The sequence below is a fragment of the Myotis daubentonii genome, chromosome 3, assembly GCF_963259705.1.
Source record: "Myotis daubentonii chromosome 3, mMyoDau2.1, whole genome shotgun sequence".
NCBI lineage: Eukaryota > Metazoa > Chordata > Mammalia > Chiroptera > Vespertilionidae > Myotis > Myotis daubentonii.
In genome coordinates this window covers 192,425,019-192,441,498 of record NC_081842.1, presented here as the reverse complement: position 1 = coordinate 192,441,498, position 16,480 = coordinate 192,425,019, and the positions used below count along the sequence as shown (strand labels likewise).

Sequence of the window (16,480 nt, the reverse complement as noted above, 5' to 3'; positions counted from 1 at the left end):
TTTCACAGAAGCTTCTTTTAAGTTTTCCCACTTCTTCCAGTTTCAAGGCCTTTCCCCCAAGCTACCCAATTTGCACAGAACACTATTCCTACTCTCACATCATTTAACTAATTAATCTCTATTCATCCTTCAGATCTCACATGATAAAAACAGGCTTCTCACTATATTTTTGTGCAGCACTTCTTCCCAACTGTAATTAAGCTAATTATGCAATTACTTTAAAGTCTTTTCTGAAGTAGACTACAGGGACCTGTGTGTCGTGGTTATACCTATATCCCCAGGGTCTAGCATTGTACCTAACCCACATAATTACCCAATAATTATTTGTTCAGTGAAGAACAGTGTTTTGACTAGAAACCCAAAATGAGTTTTGTGTGACTGGAGTTTACAAGGATTTTCTTTTCTTTTTAATATATATATTTTAAATATATTTTTATTGATTTCAGAGAGGGAGAGGGAGAGATAAACATCAATGATGAGAGATTGATTGGCTGCCTCCTGCACGCCCCCTACTGGGGATCAAGCGCACAAACCAGGTATGTGCCCACCTTGACCAGAATGGAACCTGGGATCCTTCAGTTTGCAGGCCGATGCTCTGTCCACTGAGCAAAACCGGCTAGGGCTTTAAATATATTTTTATTTATTTTAGAGAGAGGAAGAGAGATAGGAATAGAGATAAAAACATTGACAAGCCGAAACCGGTTTGGCTCAGTGGATAGAGCGTCGGCCTGCGGACTGAAGGGTCCCGGGTTCGATTCTGGTCAAGGGCATGTACCTGGGTTGCAGGCACATCCCCAGTGGGAGATGTGCAGGAGGCAGCTGATCGATGTTTCTCTCTCATCGATGTTTCTGACTCTCTATCTCTCTCTCCCTTCCTCTCTGTAAAAAATCAATAAATTAAAAAAAAAAAAAAAAAAAACATTGACAAGAGCCCTGGCCGGTTTGGCTCAGTGGATAGAGCATTTGCCTGCGGACTCAAGGGTCCCAGGTTTGATTCCGGTCAAGGGCATGTACCTGGGTTGCGGGCACATCCCCAGTGGGAGATGTGCAGGAGGCAGCTGATCGATGTTTCTCTCTCATCGATGTTTCTAACTATCTCTCTCCCTTCCTCTCTGTAAAAAATCAATAAAATATATTTTAAAAAAATAAAATAAAATAAAAAAACAAAAACAAAACATCGACAAGAGAAAAACATCAATCAGCTGCCTCCTGCATGCCCCCAACTGGGGATTAAGTCTGCAACTAAGATACATGCCCTTGCCCGGAATCAAACCCGGAACCCTTTAGTCCATAGGCCAAGGCTCTATGCACTGAGCCAAACCAGCTAGGGCTACAGGGATTTTCATAAAACCCTCCTAAAAATCTCAGTGCCCTTTAATGGGACTATTAAGTATGAAAAATAGGACTTTAGGTGCAGAGTGACAAGCTTTGGGGCTGACTCTGCCCCCTTCGGTAGGCTATGCACACAGATTGTCCTGTGTGACAGAAAAAGCCCGTGTCCCCTTTCCATAATTTTGCAAGCTATTAAGTTGGCTCTTCATATTCCTAAGCCTGGGCACTGACCAGGGTAGGGAATGGGCTGGGAACTCAAGACTCAGGGTCAACAATGCACAGAACTCTCACTGCCTTGTTACCAATACCAAGGTGACCAATTTTATGGATTCTCAGTAAGAAAGCTGGGGGCCACCGGGTGGTAGCATGCAGTGCTCAGAGCTGCCTGTAGATGGCGGACCAGTTCACTAATGTACCTAATTCAGAAAAGCACAAATTGAATTCAGCTCCATCTTGATTCCTCCAGAATGAAGAATGATAAGGGAGTTTGGGCTCCTGGCAGGCAGTACTCAGTATCCCCAAGGGAAGCGGTTCCATCCCAGGTCCTACCAGCCGAATAACACAATAAGCAGTGTAGATGTTTCAATGGCTTTATTACATCTTTCTGGGGGTGGCAGTACCTCACAGCTGGAGATGGAAAGGAAGCTGTCGTTTCAGTACGGGTCATTAAAGGGGTACAGAGGGTGTCCTGCATCTCTTGGGACCCTCTTCCCATCCACCTGGAAAAAGAGACAGACATATGACCCTATTAGGAGATAATATTTCAAAGACGCAGGGCATCTTTTCCCAAAACTTCCTGACCCTCACTTGTGTACAGCGTGATGCCAAATGGCAGTCACAGGGCCTCAGCCTCATAGAATGCCACAGTATCAACAGCATTCCCACTAAGCCCATAACCTGGTGCATAGTTTGCAGTCTCAGCTGGGAAGGAACTACTTATTTCCTTATGTGCAATAGGCTTCAACCCAACTTCAAGCCCTCTAAGAAGGCCGAGCATGCCTGTAGGCTCCCCTCATTTATATCATTTACTAAAATTTTTCTGTGTGTCAGGAACTAGAATCATTTTGAAAATAGGAAGCTTAGGCTTGGAGAAGTTAAATAACATCTAGCTTACAAGATATAGAAAACCAAGACTGGGACTCACTTGTTATATTTCTTATCCTTGAGCCACTATTTCCCCCCAAACTGAACAAAAAGAGCCCACTGCATCCAGGGCAGTAATCCTACCAACAACCATTCTGCCTCTGTCTGATCAGCAATGTTGAGGCCAGGCTTGGGTCAGAATCCTGCTCCAAATCTAACATTCACCGGCTCTGGGGGTGTGAAACATACTCACTGTAAGCATGGGCACGATGTATCGCCAATTTTTATTCAGGGAATCTAGCTGCTTCATCTCTTCTGGACTAAAGGTGAAGTCAAAAACCTGGGGGTGGGTAGTAGAGGTCAGGAAAGCCAGCTTTGTGAGTGAAAGTCGGGGTTCCAGAACACTGCCTTCTTAGCCTGGCAGAGTTGGGGCCAGACTGTGTGCCAATGGCCTAAAGACAGGACCCATCACCAAGTACCTGGATGTTCTCAAGGATACGGGAAGGCGTGATACTCTTAGGGATGGAGATCACTTTTCGTTGGACCTGCCACCTGCGATGGGGGATTAAGGTAGATGAGGAAGAGGAGTCAGTACTCATAAGCATTGTTTTGTCTTCCATGCAGCCTTTTCTTTAAGCTCCTGAGCCCCGCTGGAATGGGGAACATGATTCAGAGTGGCCTCTCCCAGATCACATGGCAAGAGCCTCAGCCTCATCTAGGCATTTGGATAAGGAACCCCTAAACCAGTGGTTCTCAACCTTCTGGCCCTTTAAATACAGTTCCTCATGTTGTGACCCAACCATAAAATTATTTTTGTTGTTACTTCATAACTGTAATGTTGCTACTGTTATGAATCGTAATGTAAATATCTGATATGCAGGATGGTCTTAGGCAACCCCTGTGAAAGGGTCGTTTGACCGCCAAAGGGGTCACGACCCACAGGTTGAGAACCGCTGACACCCTTCCCTCCCAACCCAAGAGCCCTTTCTCTGAACTGACCTTCTTTCCCCAAGATTGCCCTCACCTGAGCAAGATCTGTGCTGGAGACCGGCCATACTTTTCAGCCAGTGCCAGGACCACTGGCTCCTCAAGCAGGACAGGCTCATTAGGATCACGCCAAGCACGATCAGAGGAGCCCAGAGGGCTGTAAGCAGTCACCTCCAGGCCGCGTGCTTGGCAGTGAGCAACCAGCTCCTGCTGAGCCAGATATGGGTGGCATTCCACCTGAGCCAAGAAATAACCCATCACCATGGGGTGGCGACATCCAGCTTGCCTGGCTGTGCCATCCGGACCAACATGCACTGCTGACCCCCCTACTTCCCTTCAGTCCTCTTTTATCACTGTTTTCCACTGTCCATTTCATTCTTGTCCCACACTTCAATGTCCTTCTTTATGTAGAGGAGTCCTACACCAACATTTCTGACAACTTGCTAGCCATCTCCATGAAGTAGACCCATTATCTGCTCACTCATGCTCTTGCACATACACCTCTTCCCCAAACAACTGACCTGCTATGCTGTGCTCACCTGCAGGACAGCTGGGCGCACAGAGGCCACACTGAGAAGATCATCAATCTGCCGACTGCTGAAGTTGGACAGGCCCAGTGCCCGCACCAGCCCCTTAGCCACCAGTGCCTCCAGAGCCTTCCAGGTCTCCTTGTAGTCAATGAAGTCATAGCGGATAGTCCCATCAGCATTCTTAGGGAAAGGGTCGTCTCCCCGCCTGAGTGAAAGACAGCCTCTCAAGAGTGGGCACAAATGCCAGGCTTCTGCCTTACCTGCCCATCCAGCCACTCTATGTCCCATACTCCAAGCCCAGAAAGGGGAAAGCATGGTTTTACACCTGTCCAGATCATGACCCAGGTGTTTACCCTATATGGAATGGCCATTTCCCCTCTTCTTCTTCCCAGGGGCAGATCATATCTCCTCTTCTCTAGGAAGCTTCCTTATTGCCTTCCTCCTCAAAGATTGCATGCTCTTGCAGCCTTCTTATGGCACAGGGCACAGAGCAGATGGCAGTCCCTCTCATACCCTCGGCTAGAACTTACTATTTACTTCCACCTGGGCCTAGTTCAGCAGGAGCCAGTACCTTTTCTGAATGAATACAGGGAGCAGAACCCCTCATGCATACCCTAAGATAGAAGCCATGTGAGGCTGCACTCCTTTTTCTGTAGCTAAATTCCTGGCTGCTGAAGCAGAAAGGGCTGAGTCCCCATGCCAAGTTCCGCAGCCTGCCACACAGATAGTGTTCCTATCCTGCTCCGCTACTGTGACTTCTGATAAGTTACTAACATGACTGACTCCCCCAACCCCTAATTCCCTGGATAAAGACACTGGCAAAGCTCACTCAAAGGCATAAGGCCAGTGTATCAGGTACAGGTCCAAATACTCCAGCTGGAGGTCAGCCAGTGTCTTCCGGAGGGCAGACTCCACATCCTTGGGGTGGTGCTTAGTGTTCCACAGCTTGGAAGTCACAAACAGCTCCTCCCGAGACATCGCCTGGTGCAGGAAGCAGGGCCCATAATGATAAGAGCCAATGGGCACCCAATCTTACCCACCCTCACCTCTGGGAGAGGAATTAGATGGGAACTGATGCCAGTCCCCTCCAGCCAGGCCTCAGTCCACCCCCCACCCCCCACCTCTTAGATCTCTCATCCCATCCCTCTGTAGCCCTAGTCCTCACCTTGCCAGGCCCCACAGTCTCCTTCAAGGCCTCCCCAATCTCAGTCTCATTGCCGTAGATAGCAGCACAATCAATGTGGCGGTAGCCTACGCTCAGGGCATACTTAACAGCTGCTTTTACCTGCCAGGTGAGAGAAGCAGAGGGATTCAGCTGTTAGTCTGGGCCAGAAACTGCCCTCTGGAAGGTCACTGGTGGCGGAAGGAGGCGGGAACATACACTGCAGTCATCCATGCAGTGGGGGAGAGACGATGGAAGATGGTTCTAGTCTAGGGGAAGGGACCAGACCCTCAAACCCTTTGTCCCCATCCCACTAACCTCCAAAGCTCCTTCCTACCCAACAATCTCAGCAGTGCCCAGCACAAAACTAACGTGTTCCTAGCTACCTGCTCAGAAGACGAATACATTGACAGGGGGCAGAAGTATAGGTCATGGAAACAGGTCCCCTACCCTGAGGAGCTGGTTAGGGAAACATGATACACAGGTAAATATTCCTAGGCCAAGGCCATTCTGAGAGAGACACTCAGGGAGCCATATAACCAAGCACGCTCTGGGGAATGAGGCAAGCAAAAGTGGTGATGGGGGAGAAAATTAAGGAAATAGACATGTGAGATGGAAGCTTGGTCCAGAGTCTCCTGCCAGAAGAGAAAAAAGGTGGTATCAAGTAGGAGGCCAGGTCCAGTTAATTTGCTAAAAACTCGACTAGAAACATGGCATCAGAAGCAGAACCAGATGCCAGGTCCTTGGCATTCAAGATCCCCATCTAGGTGCAGCTCTTACTATCCAGACATATTCCCCAACCCCAGGCCCTACCCCTGCTGCTTCATTCTGCCCGCCTCCTTGTTGGCCCTGGCTCTGACCTCCACCCCTTGCCTTCATCTAGCTGCTGGACTTGTCCTGCCATGTCAGTGCCTGTCTGGAGCACAAAGACTCCAGCTCCACAGTCCTAGGCAACTGTAGGAAGGAAATCAAAGGCGAAAAAAGGCAGAGTCACCCTACTGCACCACAAACACTAGCCAAAATCTCAGAGAGAAGAAGAGGCTGTTCTCACTGCCCGAGCCCCTCCCAAACTTAATCCCCAAACTTCTCCAAACTCTGACTCAGATGACCAAGGAACAATGGCATAGTGCTGGGGAGATGCCCAACACTAGGTGGATGCTGATTTCTAGCTGTCGATCCTAGGAAAGTGGGTCTTCATTCCCAAGCCCCCCGTGGCTGGAAGGGTTTACATTTGGGGTCATTAAACTCCAGCTCATAGCGGCCTTTTGTTTTTTGGGAGCCCTGAGCTATGAACAATTTTTATATTTTTAAATGGTTACATAAGTACATAATCACCTCCATTTTGCAATCTGTCCAGCAAAATCTAAACTGTTAACCATCTGGTTCATCAAGAAAAAGTTTGCCCTGGCCAGCATGGCTCAGTGTTTGAGCATCAACCTATGAACAAGGAGGTAACGGTTCAATTCCTGGTCAGGGCACACGCCCAGGTTGCAGGCTCAGTTCCCAGTGTGGGGTGTGCAGGAGGCAGCCAATCAATGATTCCCTCTCATCATTGATGTTTCTATCTCTCTCTCCCTCTCCCTGCCTCTCTGAAATCAATAAAAAAAAAATATATATATATATATATATTTTTTTTAATATATTTTATTGATTTTTTACAGAGAGGAAGGGAGAGAGATAGAGAGTTAGAAACATCGATTAGAGAGAAACACCGATCAGCTGCCTCCTGCACATCTCCTACTGGGGATGTGCCCGCAACCCAGGTACATGCCCTTGACCGGAATCGAACCTGGGACCTTTCAGTCCACAAGCCGACGCTCTATCCACTGAGCCAAACCGGTTTCGGCTATTTTTTTTTTTCTTAAAGAAAAAGTTTGCACCCTAGCAGGTTTGGCTCCCCAGCCTTGGTTGGGTTGCGTGCAGGAGGAAACCAATCGATGTGTCTCTCTCACATTGATGTTTTTCTTTATCTCTTCCCCTCCCTTCCACCCTCTCTCTGAAAATCAATGGAAAAATATCTTCGGGCCCTAGTTGGTTTGTTTCAGTGGACAGAGCATCAGCCTGCAGACTAAAAGGTCCCAGGTTCGATTCCGGCCAAAAGCACATGCCTGGGTTGCGGGCTCAATCCCCATTGTGGGGTGTGCAGGAGGCAGCCAATTAGTGATTCTCTCTCATAATTGATGTTTCTATCTCTCTCTCCCTCGAAATCAATATAAATATATATATTTTTAAAAAAAATAATCTCTCTCTCTCTTTCCCCTCGGGTGAGGATTAACAAAAAAAGCTTGTTAACCCTTGGTCTTGACCTAGTTATTCTTCAAACCCTGACTGATACCTTCTGTGTGACTACCTCTGGAATGAGAGAGGCCCAGCCCTCAAGGAGCCCAATGATGATCAGATCACAGCACAAGGTGATGACATATTAGGGGTCAGCAACGGGCCAGATACAGAGGGGTCCCACATCTGCCAAAGGACTGTGTCGATCCAGTTAGGGAAAGGGTTCTTTCCTATGACCTTTGCCCTGCTGACCCTCTCAGCCCCTCCTCTGAGTTAGCTAGGTAGGCTAAGGCTATGTTACCAGGCTCTTCCCTTGTTTTTCCCACTGCCCTCCAGGCTCATTCCACTTTAAGTGGAGTATAGGCCTGGGGCTGCTAGGGAAAATGCAGGGACTCTCTCCCAAATACTGCCTTTTCCCTAGCAGCGGTGCCGGAAGCCCTCCTCCTCTTCCCCCATCCCTCACCTGGCCAGGATTGCTCTTCCAGGTGCCCAGTCCAATCAGGGGCATCTTCTGCCCAGTGTGCAGGAGGACACAGGAAGCCGCCATTGCCTCCTGAAACAGAAATGGGAAGAGAATGATGTGGGGATTAGTGCTGCTTGGGCTTCAAGACTCCTGTAAATCATGGGTGAGAAAGGAGGCACAGAGGTGATGAGAACAAACTTGTGATTGTGTGTATATGCCCAGAAGCAACCAAAGCCAGTAGCTCCTGGACAAACATTAACCAGACCACCAGCCTGGCTGCCCTTCCTTTCACCAGGCTAAAGGTCTGTGTTAAAGAGCTCCAATACCTAAAAACAAAGGCAGGGTGGCTCTCGAGAAGTGCCCAGCCTTGACTACATAAGGTCTCAAGCCAGTGTAAGACAGGCAAGCCATTATGAGTCAATATGAGATGGGGTGACAGAACAGGCTCAGGAAAGGGTTACTTCTCTGAGGATGAAATGAACATTCCCAGGAGTTTGTCAGAATGACAGAGACTCTCTGAGTTCCTCTCACAGAGGTCTGATACGCCATGCTGCTAGGCCTGAGTGGGCTCTTACAAGGGAAGTATAATATTTTATAGATGAAAAAACAGGCATAGAGAGATCAAGTTATTTGCCCCAAATCAACGGCTAAGTGGCAGAGCCAAGGATCCAAGAACTGATGGGAAAAGGAAGCTAAACACAGACCTATAAAATATATGTGCTGCCCTAACCAGTTTGGCTCAGTGGATAGAGCGTCAGCCTGCGGACTCAAGGGTCCCAGGTTCAATTCCGGTCAAGGGCATGTACCTTGGTTGCGGGCACATCCCCAGTAGGGGGTGTGCAGGAGGCAGTTGATCGATATTTCTCTCTCATCGATGTTTTTCTTTCTTTCTTTCTTTCTTTCTTTCTTTCTTTCTTTCTTTCTTTCTTTCTTTCTTTCTTTCTTTATTTCTTCCTCTCTTTCTTTCTTTCTTTTATATATTTTATTGATTTTTTACAGAGAGGAAGGGAGAGAGATAGAGAGTTAGAAACATCGATGAGAGAGAAACATCGATCAGCTGCCTCCTGCACATCTCCTACTGGGGATGTGCCCACAACCCAGGTACATGCCCTTGACCGGAATTGAACCTGGGACCTTTCAGTCCACAGGCCGACGCTCTATCCACTGAGCCAAACCGGTTTCGGCTCTTTCTTTCTTTCATTCTTTTTTTTTAAAATATATTTTTATTGATTTTTCACAGAGAGGAAGGGAGAGGGATAGAGAGTTAGAAACATCGATGAAAGAGAAACATCGATGAAAGAGAAACATTGATCAGCTGCCTCCTGCACACTCCCCACTGGGTATGTGCCCACAACCAAGGTACATGCCCTTGGCCGGAATTGAACCCAGGACCCCTGAGTCCGCAGGCCGGCGCTCTATCCACTGAGCCAAACCGGTCAGGGCTCTCATCGATGTTTCTAACTCTCTATCCCTCTCCCTTCCTCTCTGTAAAAAAATCAACATATATATGTGTGTGTGTGTATGTATATATATATATATATATATATATATATATATATATATATATATATATATATAAATAAATATATGTGCTGATAGTAGACAATGTACATTCAATGTGCTACAGAAAGCAAGTGACTTCTGCAGGGCAAGAACCAGGGAATACTGACATGGGCTTTTAAGAATGAGTTGAATTTTCCCTGGAGTCAGGGGGAAGAGTCTTTCCAGGAAGGTGAATAAGACACAGGATTTCAGTGCAGCAGACAGCAAAAAATTTCAGACGCAAGAAAATTTCCAACTGAACAAAGCAGGTGGGTGATTGGAGCAACCCCTTTGAAGAGCTATGAAAATCAGAAGTTTCTAAATGGCTCTAGAATGAATACTCATTCAGTCAGCAAATGATGAATATTCTAAGCTTTGTGCTAGACTCAGATATTCAAATAGAGTCCCTGCCCTCTTGGAGCTTATGGCCTGGTGGAGGAGGGGGGAGGGCAGATGATATGGGTGCAATATATAAGAAATATGACCAAAATCTGCACAAGTGCTATAAGAAAAGAGTACTCCGGCTAGGATGGCTTCTTGGAGGTGCTGAGTCAAGTCCTAATCAATAGGAGTCATCCAAGCGAAAGGGGAAGGAGAAAGAATGCTTACCCCCAAAGTAAATAAGGTAGAAAGCTTTTCATTTGATCTCATTAGTACTATAAGTATCACTCTCTCAGGATTGATTTCATTGTTAGCAATACCTTTAAATATAACCTTTGTTTCCAAGTTCTGAAAGGACATCAAGAATATTATTGTTGCCCAGCTGGTGTGGCTTGGAGGTTGAGTGTCGACCCATGAACCAAGAGGTCACTAGTTCAATTCTTGGTCAGGGCACATGCTCAGGTTGCAGGCTCAATCCCCAGTAGGGGGTGTGCAGGAGGCAGCAGATCAATGATCCTCTCTTATCATTATGTTTCTATCTCTCTTTCCCTCTCCCTTCCTCTCTCTGAAATCAATAAAAACATTTTTTAAAAATATAGGCACTTCTGCCATAGCCAGTTTGGCTCAGCGGGAAGAGTGTCGGCCTGCAGACTGAAGGGTCCCAGGTTCGATTCCAGTCAAGGGGCACATGCCTGAGTTGTGGGTTCAATCCCCAGTATAGGGTGAGCAGGAAGCAGCCAATCAATGATTCTTTCTCATCAACCGAAGGATTTGTATGCATGCATGTAAGAATAACCAATGGACACGAGACACTGGGGGGTAGGGGAGGCTGGGGGAATGTCGGGGGGGGGGGGAGGAGACATATGTAATACTCTTTGTAATACTTTAAGAAATAAAACAAAATTTTAAAAAAAAATGATTCTCTCTCATCATTGATGTTTCTCTCTCCCCCTCTCCCTTCCTCTCTGAAATCAATAAAAATATAGTTTAAAATGACCACTTAAATTGACACATTTCAATTTAAAATATTGTAAACGAGAACCTTAAAAGTTAACTGATATAAGCTTATACAAAGAAAAAAGTTTACACTCATAGAGAAGTGCCTATATTTATTTTTTTGCTTTCTTTTTTTTTTTTTAAATTTTATTTTTATTGATTTCAGAGAGGAAGGGAGAAAAAGAGAGAGATAGGAACATCAATGATGAGAGAGAATCACTGATTGCCTGCCTCCTGCACATCCCCTACTAGGGATTGAGCCCGCAACCCGGGCATGTGCCCTTGACCAGAATCAAACTTGGGACCCTTCAGTACACAGGCTGACACTCTATACACTGAGCCAAACCAGCAAGGGCAATAAAACATTTTTTAAAAAAAGATTATGGTAAAGCAGGTAATAAGGGATGTTGTGTGTACAACCTACATACCAAAATTGTCTTTCCTAATATTTCTGACTCAGGAAGAATTTTACAGTCCATCTAGCACAGTGGTTCCCAACCTTCTGGCCCTTTAAATACAGTTCCTCATGTTATGACCCAACCATAAAATTATTTTTGTTGCTACTTCATAACTGTAATGTTGCTACTGTTATGAATCGTAATGTAAATATCTGATATGCAGGATGGTCTTAGGCGACTCCTGTGAAAGGGTCGTTCGACAGCCAAAGGGGTCGCGACCCACAGGTTGAGAACCGATGGTCTAGCACCGTGATGGTGAACCTTTTGAGCTTGGCGTGTCAGCATTTTGAAAAACCCTAACTTGCCGTAACCGGTTTGGCTCAGTGGATGGAGCGTCGGCCTGTGGACTGAAGGGTCCCAGGTTCGATTCCGGTCAAGGGCATGTACCTTGGTTGCGGGCACATCTCCAGTGGGAAGTGTGCAGGAGGCAACTGATCAATGTTCCTAACTCTCTATCTCTCTCCCTTCCTCTCTGTAAAAAATCAATAAAATATATTAAAAAAAAACAACAACAAAAAAAAACCCCTAACTTAACTCTGGTGCCGTGTCACATATAGAAATTTTTTGATCTTTGCAACCATAGTAAAACAAAGATTTATATTTTTTATATTTATTTTATATATTTAAATGCCATTTAACAAAGAAAAATCAACCGAAAAAATGAGTTCACATGTCACCTCTGACACGCGTGTCATAGGTTCACCATCACTGGTCTAGCACAGCCAGTTATGGAGACCACTTCTTTCTGCTAAAACAAGAATGGTCAATCTGGGAAGCAAACCAAAGATTGCTGAGAGCAATTCTCTGTTACCAGACTTCCCAGGGATCAGGCAAGTATGCCTGGAGTCCACAGGAGGAACTAGCTTCCCGTTTAACATCAGAGTCTGTGGCTGATTTGCTGGGCTTGATCCCCAAACAAGTGACCTGTTGGCCTCTCTAAGATTTCCCAGCACACAGGGGAGGGCTCTGAAATTACAACTGGGCTGAGAGCTTGAACAAAAACCATACTTAAGGGTAAAAGGAAGAAGAAACTCGATGCTTGCTTCTTTTGTTGGTGAAACGGAAAACCAAAAGCTCTGAGGCTTGCGAGTGGAGTGGGGGGAGATCATGGAGGTAGGAAGACCTAACCAAGACCTGCAAAGAACAAAGAAGTAAATGGAGGGGCCCCAGCAGAAGACGGATGTTTTTCTCCAGGACAGGAAGTCATCCTCTTCCAGTTCTTGACTTCCTCATCTTCTGCCCGAGGCAACAGCTTTCCAGCCTAGCCCTGCATTAACAGGCTCTGAGCCTGTCAGGAACTGCCTCACTGGATCTCGGCAGCACTCAGAAACCCTCATGTTATATCGGGAGAGGTTCTAAATGTTCAAGAGAGAGAAGCCGTGTATGTCTGAGGAGATGTGGAAGAGGGTAGCATCGGGAGTCAGGTTTTATTCGAACTTACGTTCTTTCACACTGGGGTTCAGTCTTCCCTTCTCAAAGGAGGGCTCTACAGTTGCTGGCTGGATGTGGGGAACTAGAAAACACAGGAAAAAGAGGAAGCAGTATTTGGATGAGTGTTCCCTTCATGGGCCTCTCCTCAGCCTCCCATAAATGTTGGTGTCCCTGGAGATTCTGTCCCCAGTCCTCTTCTCACTCCCTGGTAGAGCTCATGTCTTCAGCTATCAACTTAAGCACTCATTCTTCCCACCCCAGTTCTGTATATTCAACTCCCTCTGTTCATCTCCACAAGTGTGTCCTACCGGTATCTGAGACGCAACATGTCCAAACTGTGCTTGTCAAATCCAGCAGCAGAGCACAGAGGAAACAATTCAAGGTCTGGGGTTCCACAGACCTGGGTTTGAATCTCAGCCCCATCTTGTGAAGAAATACTATATCTAAAGCACTTTACACAGTGCCTTCCCCATGATCTTTCTGTATATTTTTTTCTCAACAGGGACTCAGGCCCTTAGTGAGAAAACAAACCAGGCAACATGCTACTTTTGAGAAGCATGTCTACAATTTCATAGAAAGGCCAGATCTCCTGGAAAAAAAATCGTGTTAGTGAGCAAACAAAATAGAAGATGGCAACTAAATCTTATTGAGCATCTAATATGTGTGCCAAACTCTTTAAAAGCTTTATCTCATTTAATTCACTGGGTCTTTAAAAAGCCACCTAAATAAAGTATTTCAGTTCATTTGAAGTATTTTTGAGCATTATCAGATTATGATTTTGATAAGTGACGGGGAAGAGAGCATATCTTCTCCTATACTTCTAATAAGCCAGCATATATATGTAACGGTGACCAAGATTTGGTCTATGTGGCCAGGTTAAAAAAAACCTGTTAGTACTTGTATATATAAAGAAAGATATTATTTGCTCTAAACTATAATGTAAAACCTTAAGCTACAATAACACTTTACATACTTCTTGATGTGGAAAAAAAAAAAAACTTTAAACAATATATTTCCTAAATCTTCGCCAGTCTATCCATGGTTACCTCTGCTGCCACTGCTCTAGTTCTGACCACCCCTTCCTGCAACAGGGATCTCGCTGCTTCCAGTGTGGCCCCTCTCCCCACAATCCATTCACTTCATCTGACCATGTGACTCCCAGGTTCAAACTCTTCCAGCAGCTCTCTCCTACCCAGGACAAAGTCCAGACTCCTTAGTACTGTATACCCTTCCTAACCTGGCTCCCACAGTCCTCATTTTCCCTCCTCATTTCGGGCTCCATGGTTCTGAGTTTGCAGAGTGAGGCACCACTTACCTGACTCCAGGTCTCTGCATACTTTCCTTCCCCAAGTCCCAATCTTACCTGGCTAATTGCTGCTCATCCTTCAGCTAGCACTTTAAACTTCTGGCTCCTTCCATGTACTGACAGCTAGTGCACACAGCTGTCTGTTTATGTAAGTTTCTTCCCACAAACCTGGGTACTCCTTGAGGTCAGCGCCTGTCATCTGTCTGAACCCCTCACTCCTCGACTGCCTGACACACACACACACACTAAACACATACACACAGAGGCAAAGGGGAGAGATCTTGACAGCTGGGTATTTAAGGAAGTCACTGCCTTCTTCCTTGCCCTTCTTGGCTAACCTGGAAAGACTCATCTCTGGAAAATATCAAAGAACTTTACTATCTCTGTCCCCCACCCCCCAATAAAATCCCAAGGGCTCCAGAGAGAATGCTATCAAGATTACTCCTGTACAAAACAAAAACAAAAACAAACTGAGACCTTGGGGAAAACAACAGGCCTGATCAGAACCATAAAGCCTCTGCTAAGGTAGGTCCTGCAGCCCTGCGTACGGTCCAACTGAAGGGAAGAGTTCATAACAGCCCCATCCGGTGAAGGTTCAGATTCGAGTCTTCCTGTAGCAGAGCTCCGAGGCAACCAGAAAGCCCGCCCTGGCTTCCCCAAACCCAAGGCAGGTGCCTAAGCAAGCAAACTGTAACCCCTCCTCTGCTACTTTTGAGAAGCATGCCTACAATTTCATAGAAAGGCCAGACCTCCTGGAAAAAATCGTGTTAGTGAGCAAACAAAATGGAAGATGGCAACTAAAACTTACTGAGCACCTAATATGTCCCGAACTCTTTAAAAGCTTCATCTCATTTAATTCTCCCTACAGTTCTGATGTAGGAACTCGTTTTACCACTGAGGAAAAAGAGGTCCAGAGAAACAGAACGTATTCAAGACCGCACAGCGAATAAGAGGAAGAGCTCAGATCTGAAACCAAGGCTGGCCCCTCCAGAACCTGCGCTCTCCACTCCGTCCGGCGGCGGACACCTCTGCAGTGCAGGATCAAGGCCAACACCTCCGTAAGGAAGATGGGGCCTCAGCTCACCCTCGCACGAGCGCTGAGCGGGAAGAAGGTGGTATAATCTCGGCTCCGTCCTGGGCCCAGCTAGGGATCCAATGAGCCTCGGCTTCCGGGACTGGAGGGCTGCAGGGGAAGTCCGCCTGATGGAGAAGGCAGGGACCCGGTCCCAGTCTGACCGAACTCCTCCCAGAGGAGGGGCCAGGGCTGGGCATTCGGCCTCTCTAACGGCGGTGGACCCCGCCCCAGCCCCCAGGAGGGACTTGGGGGTGGAGAGCTGAGAGCCCGCGCCATCGCCTCCTCGGGGTGCGGAGGGTCGGATTGGCCGAAGCTCGGATACAATTGGCCACCGGGGTTTGGAGAAGGCGCCGGCAGAGGGAAACCAGCGCTGTAGTCACGTGGGGGGTCAGGGCGGGACCACGACACGCCTCTGCTGGCCCACAGTGCACCGCGCGCCGCGCCGCTCGGACTCCTGCCCGAGGAAGGAGGGTCCCGAGTGCCGCTTCCTTCTGGTGTCAGGTCACCTTCCTGATTCATTAATCTGACTCTCGCTCCTTTCTCCCCTACAGTCAGGCTGGCCGGGTTCCCAGAATGTACTGAAGCTGAGCCCGGTATTTGGTCCGGCAAACGGAGAATTGGGAGCTGGGGAGTCCGTGGTTCCTGCTGGACTTGGATCCTAGCCACGCGTTTAGGTGCCAGGCACTGTGCTAGACTTTATTATAAGCGTGATTTTATCGATTCTTTATAACAACCCTGGATGGAGGATGTTCTTTACTTCTTGTAAGTCTTTATTGAAGTATGTATTATAACATACGTACAAAAAAAATGTACAAATCTTAAATTCGCAGCTCTGATTTTTGGGGAATGTAATTACCATCCAGGTGGGGATAACAGATATTACCAGAATACGTGAGTAGTATTGCCTGTGAGAAGTATTCGCTGTCTATTTTACAGATTGGACAGATTCAAGAAGGTAAAATAGCTTGCCCAAAGTCACACCGCTGTTAAGTTACAGATTTGAAATTTGAAATAGAGCCTGCTTTTTAGGCTGAGAGGTGTCTTGCATTTGTATGTGTCAATGTAAGAAACTTTCAAATCTGTAAAGATTTTTTGTGAGTTATAGGAGCCAACCTGTGGGAAGCATAACATTGAGATAAAACTCAAGAGGATAGCAGTTTTGCACCTTGTTTTATACATTACAATCAAAAGAGAAGACATAAGCCGGCTGGCATGGCTCAGTGGTTGAGCTTACGCCTGTGATCCAGGAGGTCAGGTTCAATTCCTGGTCAGGGCACATGCCCGGATTGTGGACTGGATACCCAGTGTAGGGTGTACAGGAGGCAGCCAATCAATGATTCTCTCTCATAATTGATATTTCTCTCTCTGTCTTTCTCTACCTTTCCCTCTCTGAAATCAATAAAAAAATATTTTTTAAATGCCTACAAGACATAAAAGAGAGCCAAGTAGGCTGTTAG

At 46.6% G+C, this 16,480-nt stretch overlaps 1 protein-coding gene and 1 long non-coding RNA gene across 6 annotated transcripts in view; both read right to left on the bottom strand.

Moving 5' to 3' along the window:
• The window catches only part of LOC132231247 (uncharacterized), a 150,296-nt gene that overhangs the window by 112,540 nt on the left and 21,276 nt on the right, over window positions 1-16,480 (bottom strand). The window lies entirely within an intron of this gene.
• On the bottom strand, window positions 1,904-15,339 carry AKR1A1 (aldo-keto reductase family 1 member A1). Of its 5 annotated transcripts, none has more exons than XM_059689985.1 (10): window positions 14,943-15,338; window positions 12,653-12,724; window positions 7,835-7,924; window positions 5,098-5,217; window positions 4,762-4,913; window positions 3,942-4,137; window positions 3,440-3,639; window positions 2,895-2,967; window positions 2,669-2,755; window positions 1,904-2,051 (listed from the first exon to the last, which is right to left on the bottom strand). In XM_059689985.1, the coding sequence occupies exons 3-10, from the start codon at window positions 7,916-7,918 to the stop codon at window positions 1,986-1,988; spliced, it is 978 nt and encodes a 325-aa protein (XP_059545968.1). In that variant the 5' UTR covers window positions 7,919-7,924; window positions 12,653-12,724; window positions 14,943-15,338; the 3' UTR covers window positions 1,904-1,985. The 5 variants fall into 5 exon arrangements, with proteins under 5 accessions (XP_059545968.1, XP_059545967.1, XP_059545969.1 ...); XM_059689984.1 differs by having other exon boundaries at window positions 15,033-15,337; XM_059689986.1 differs by having other exon boundaries at window positions 14,841-14,961.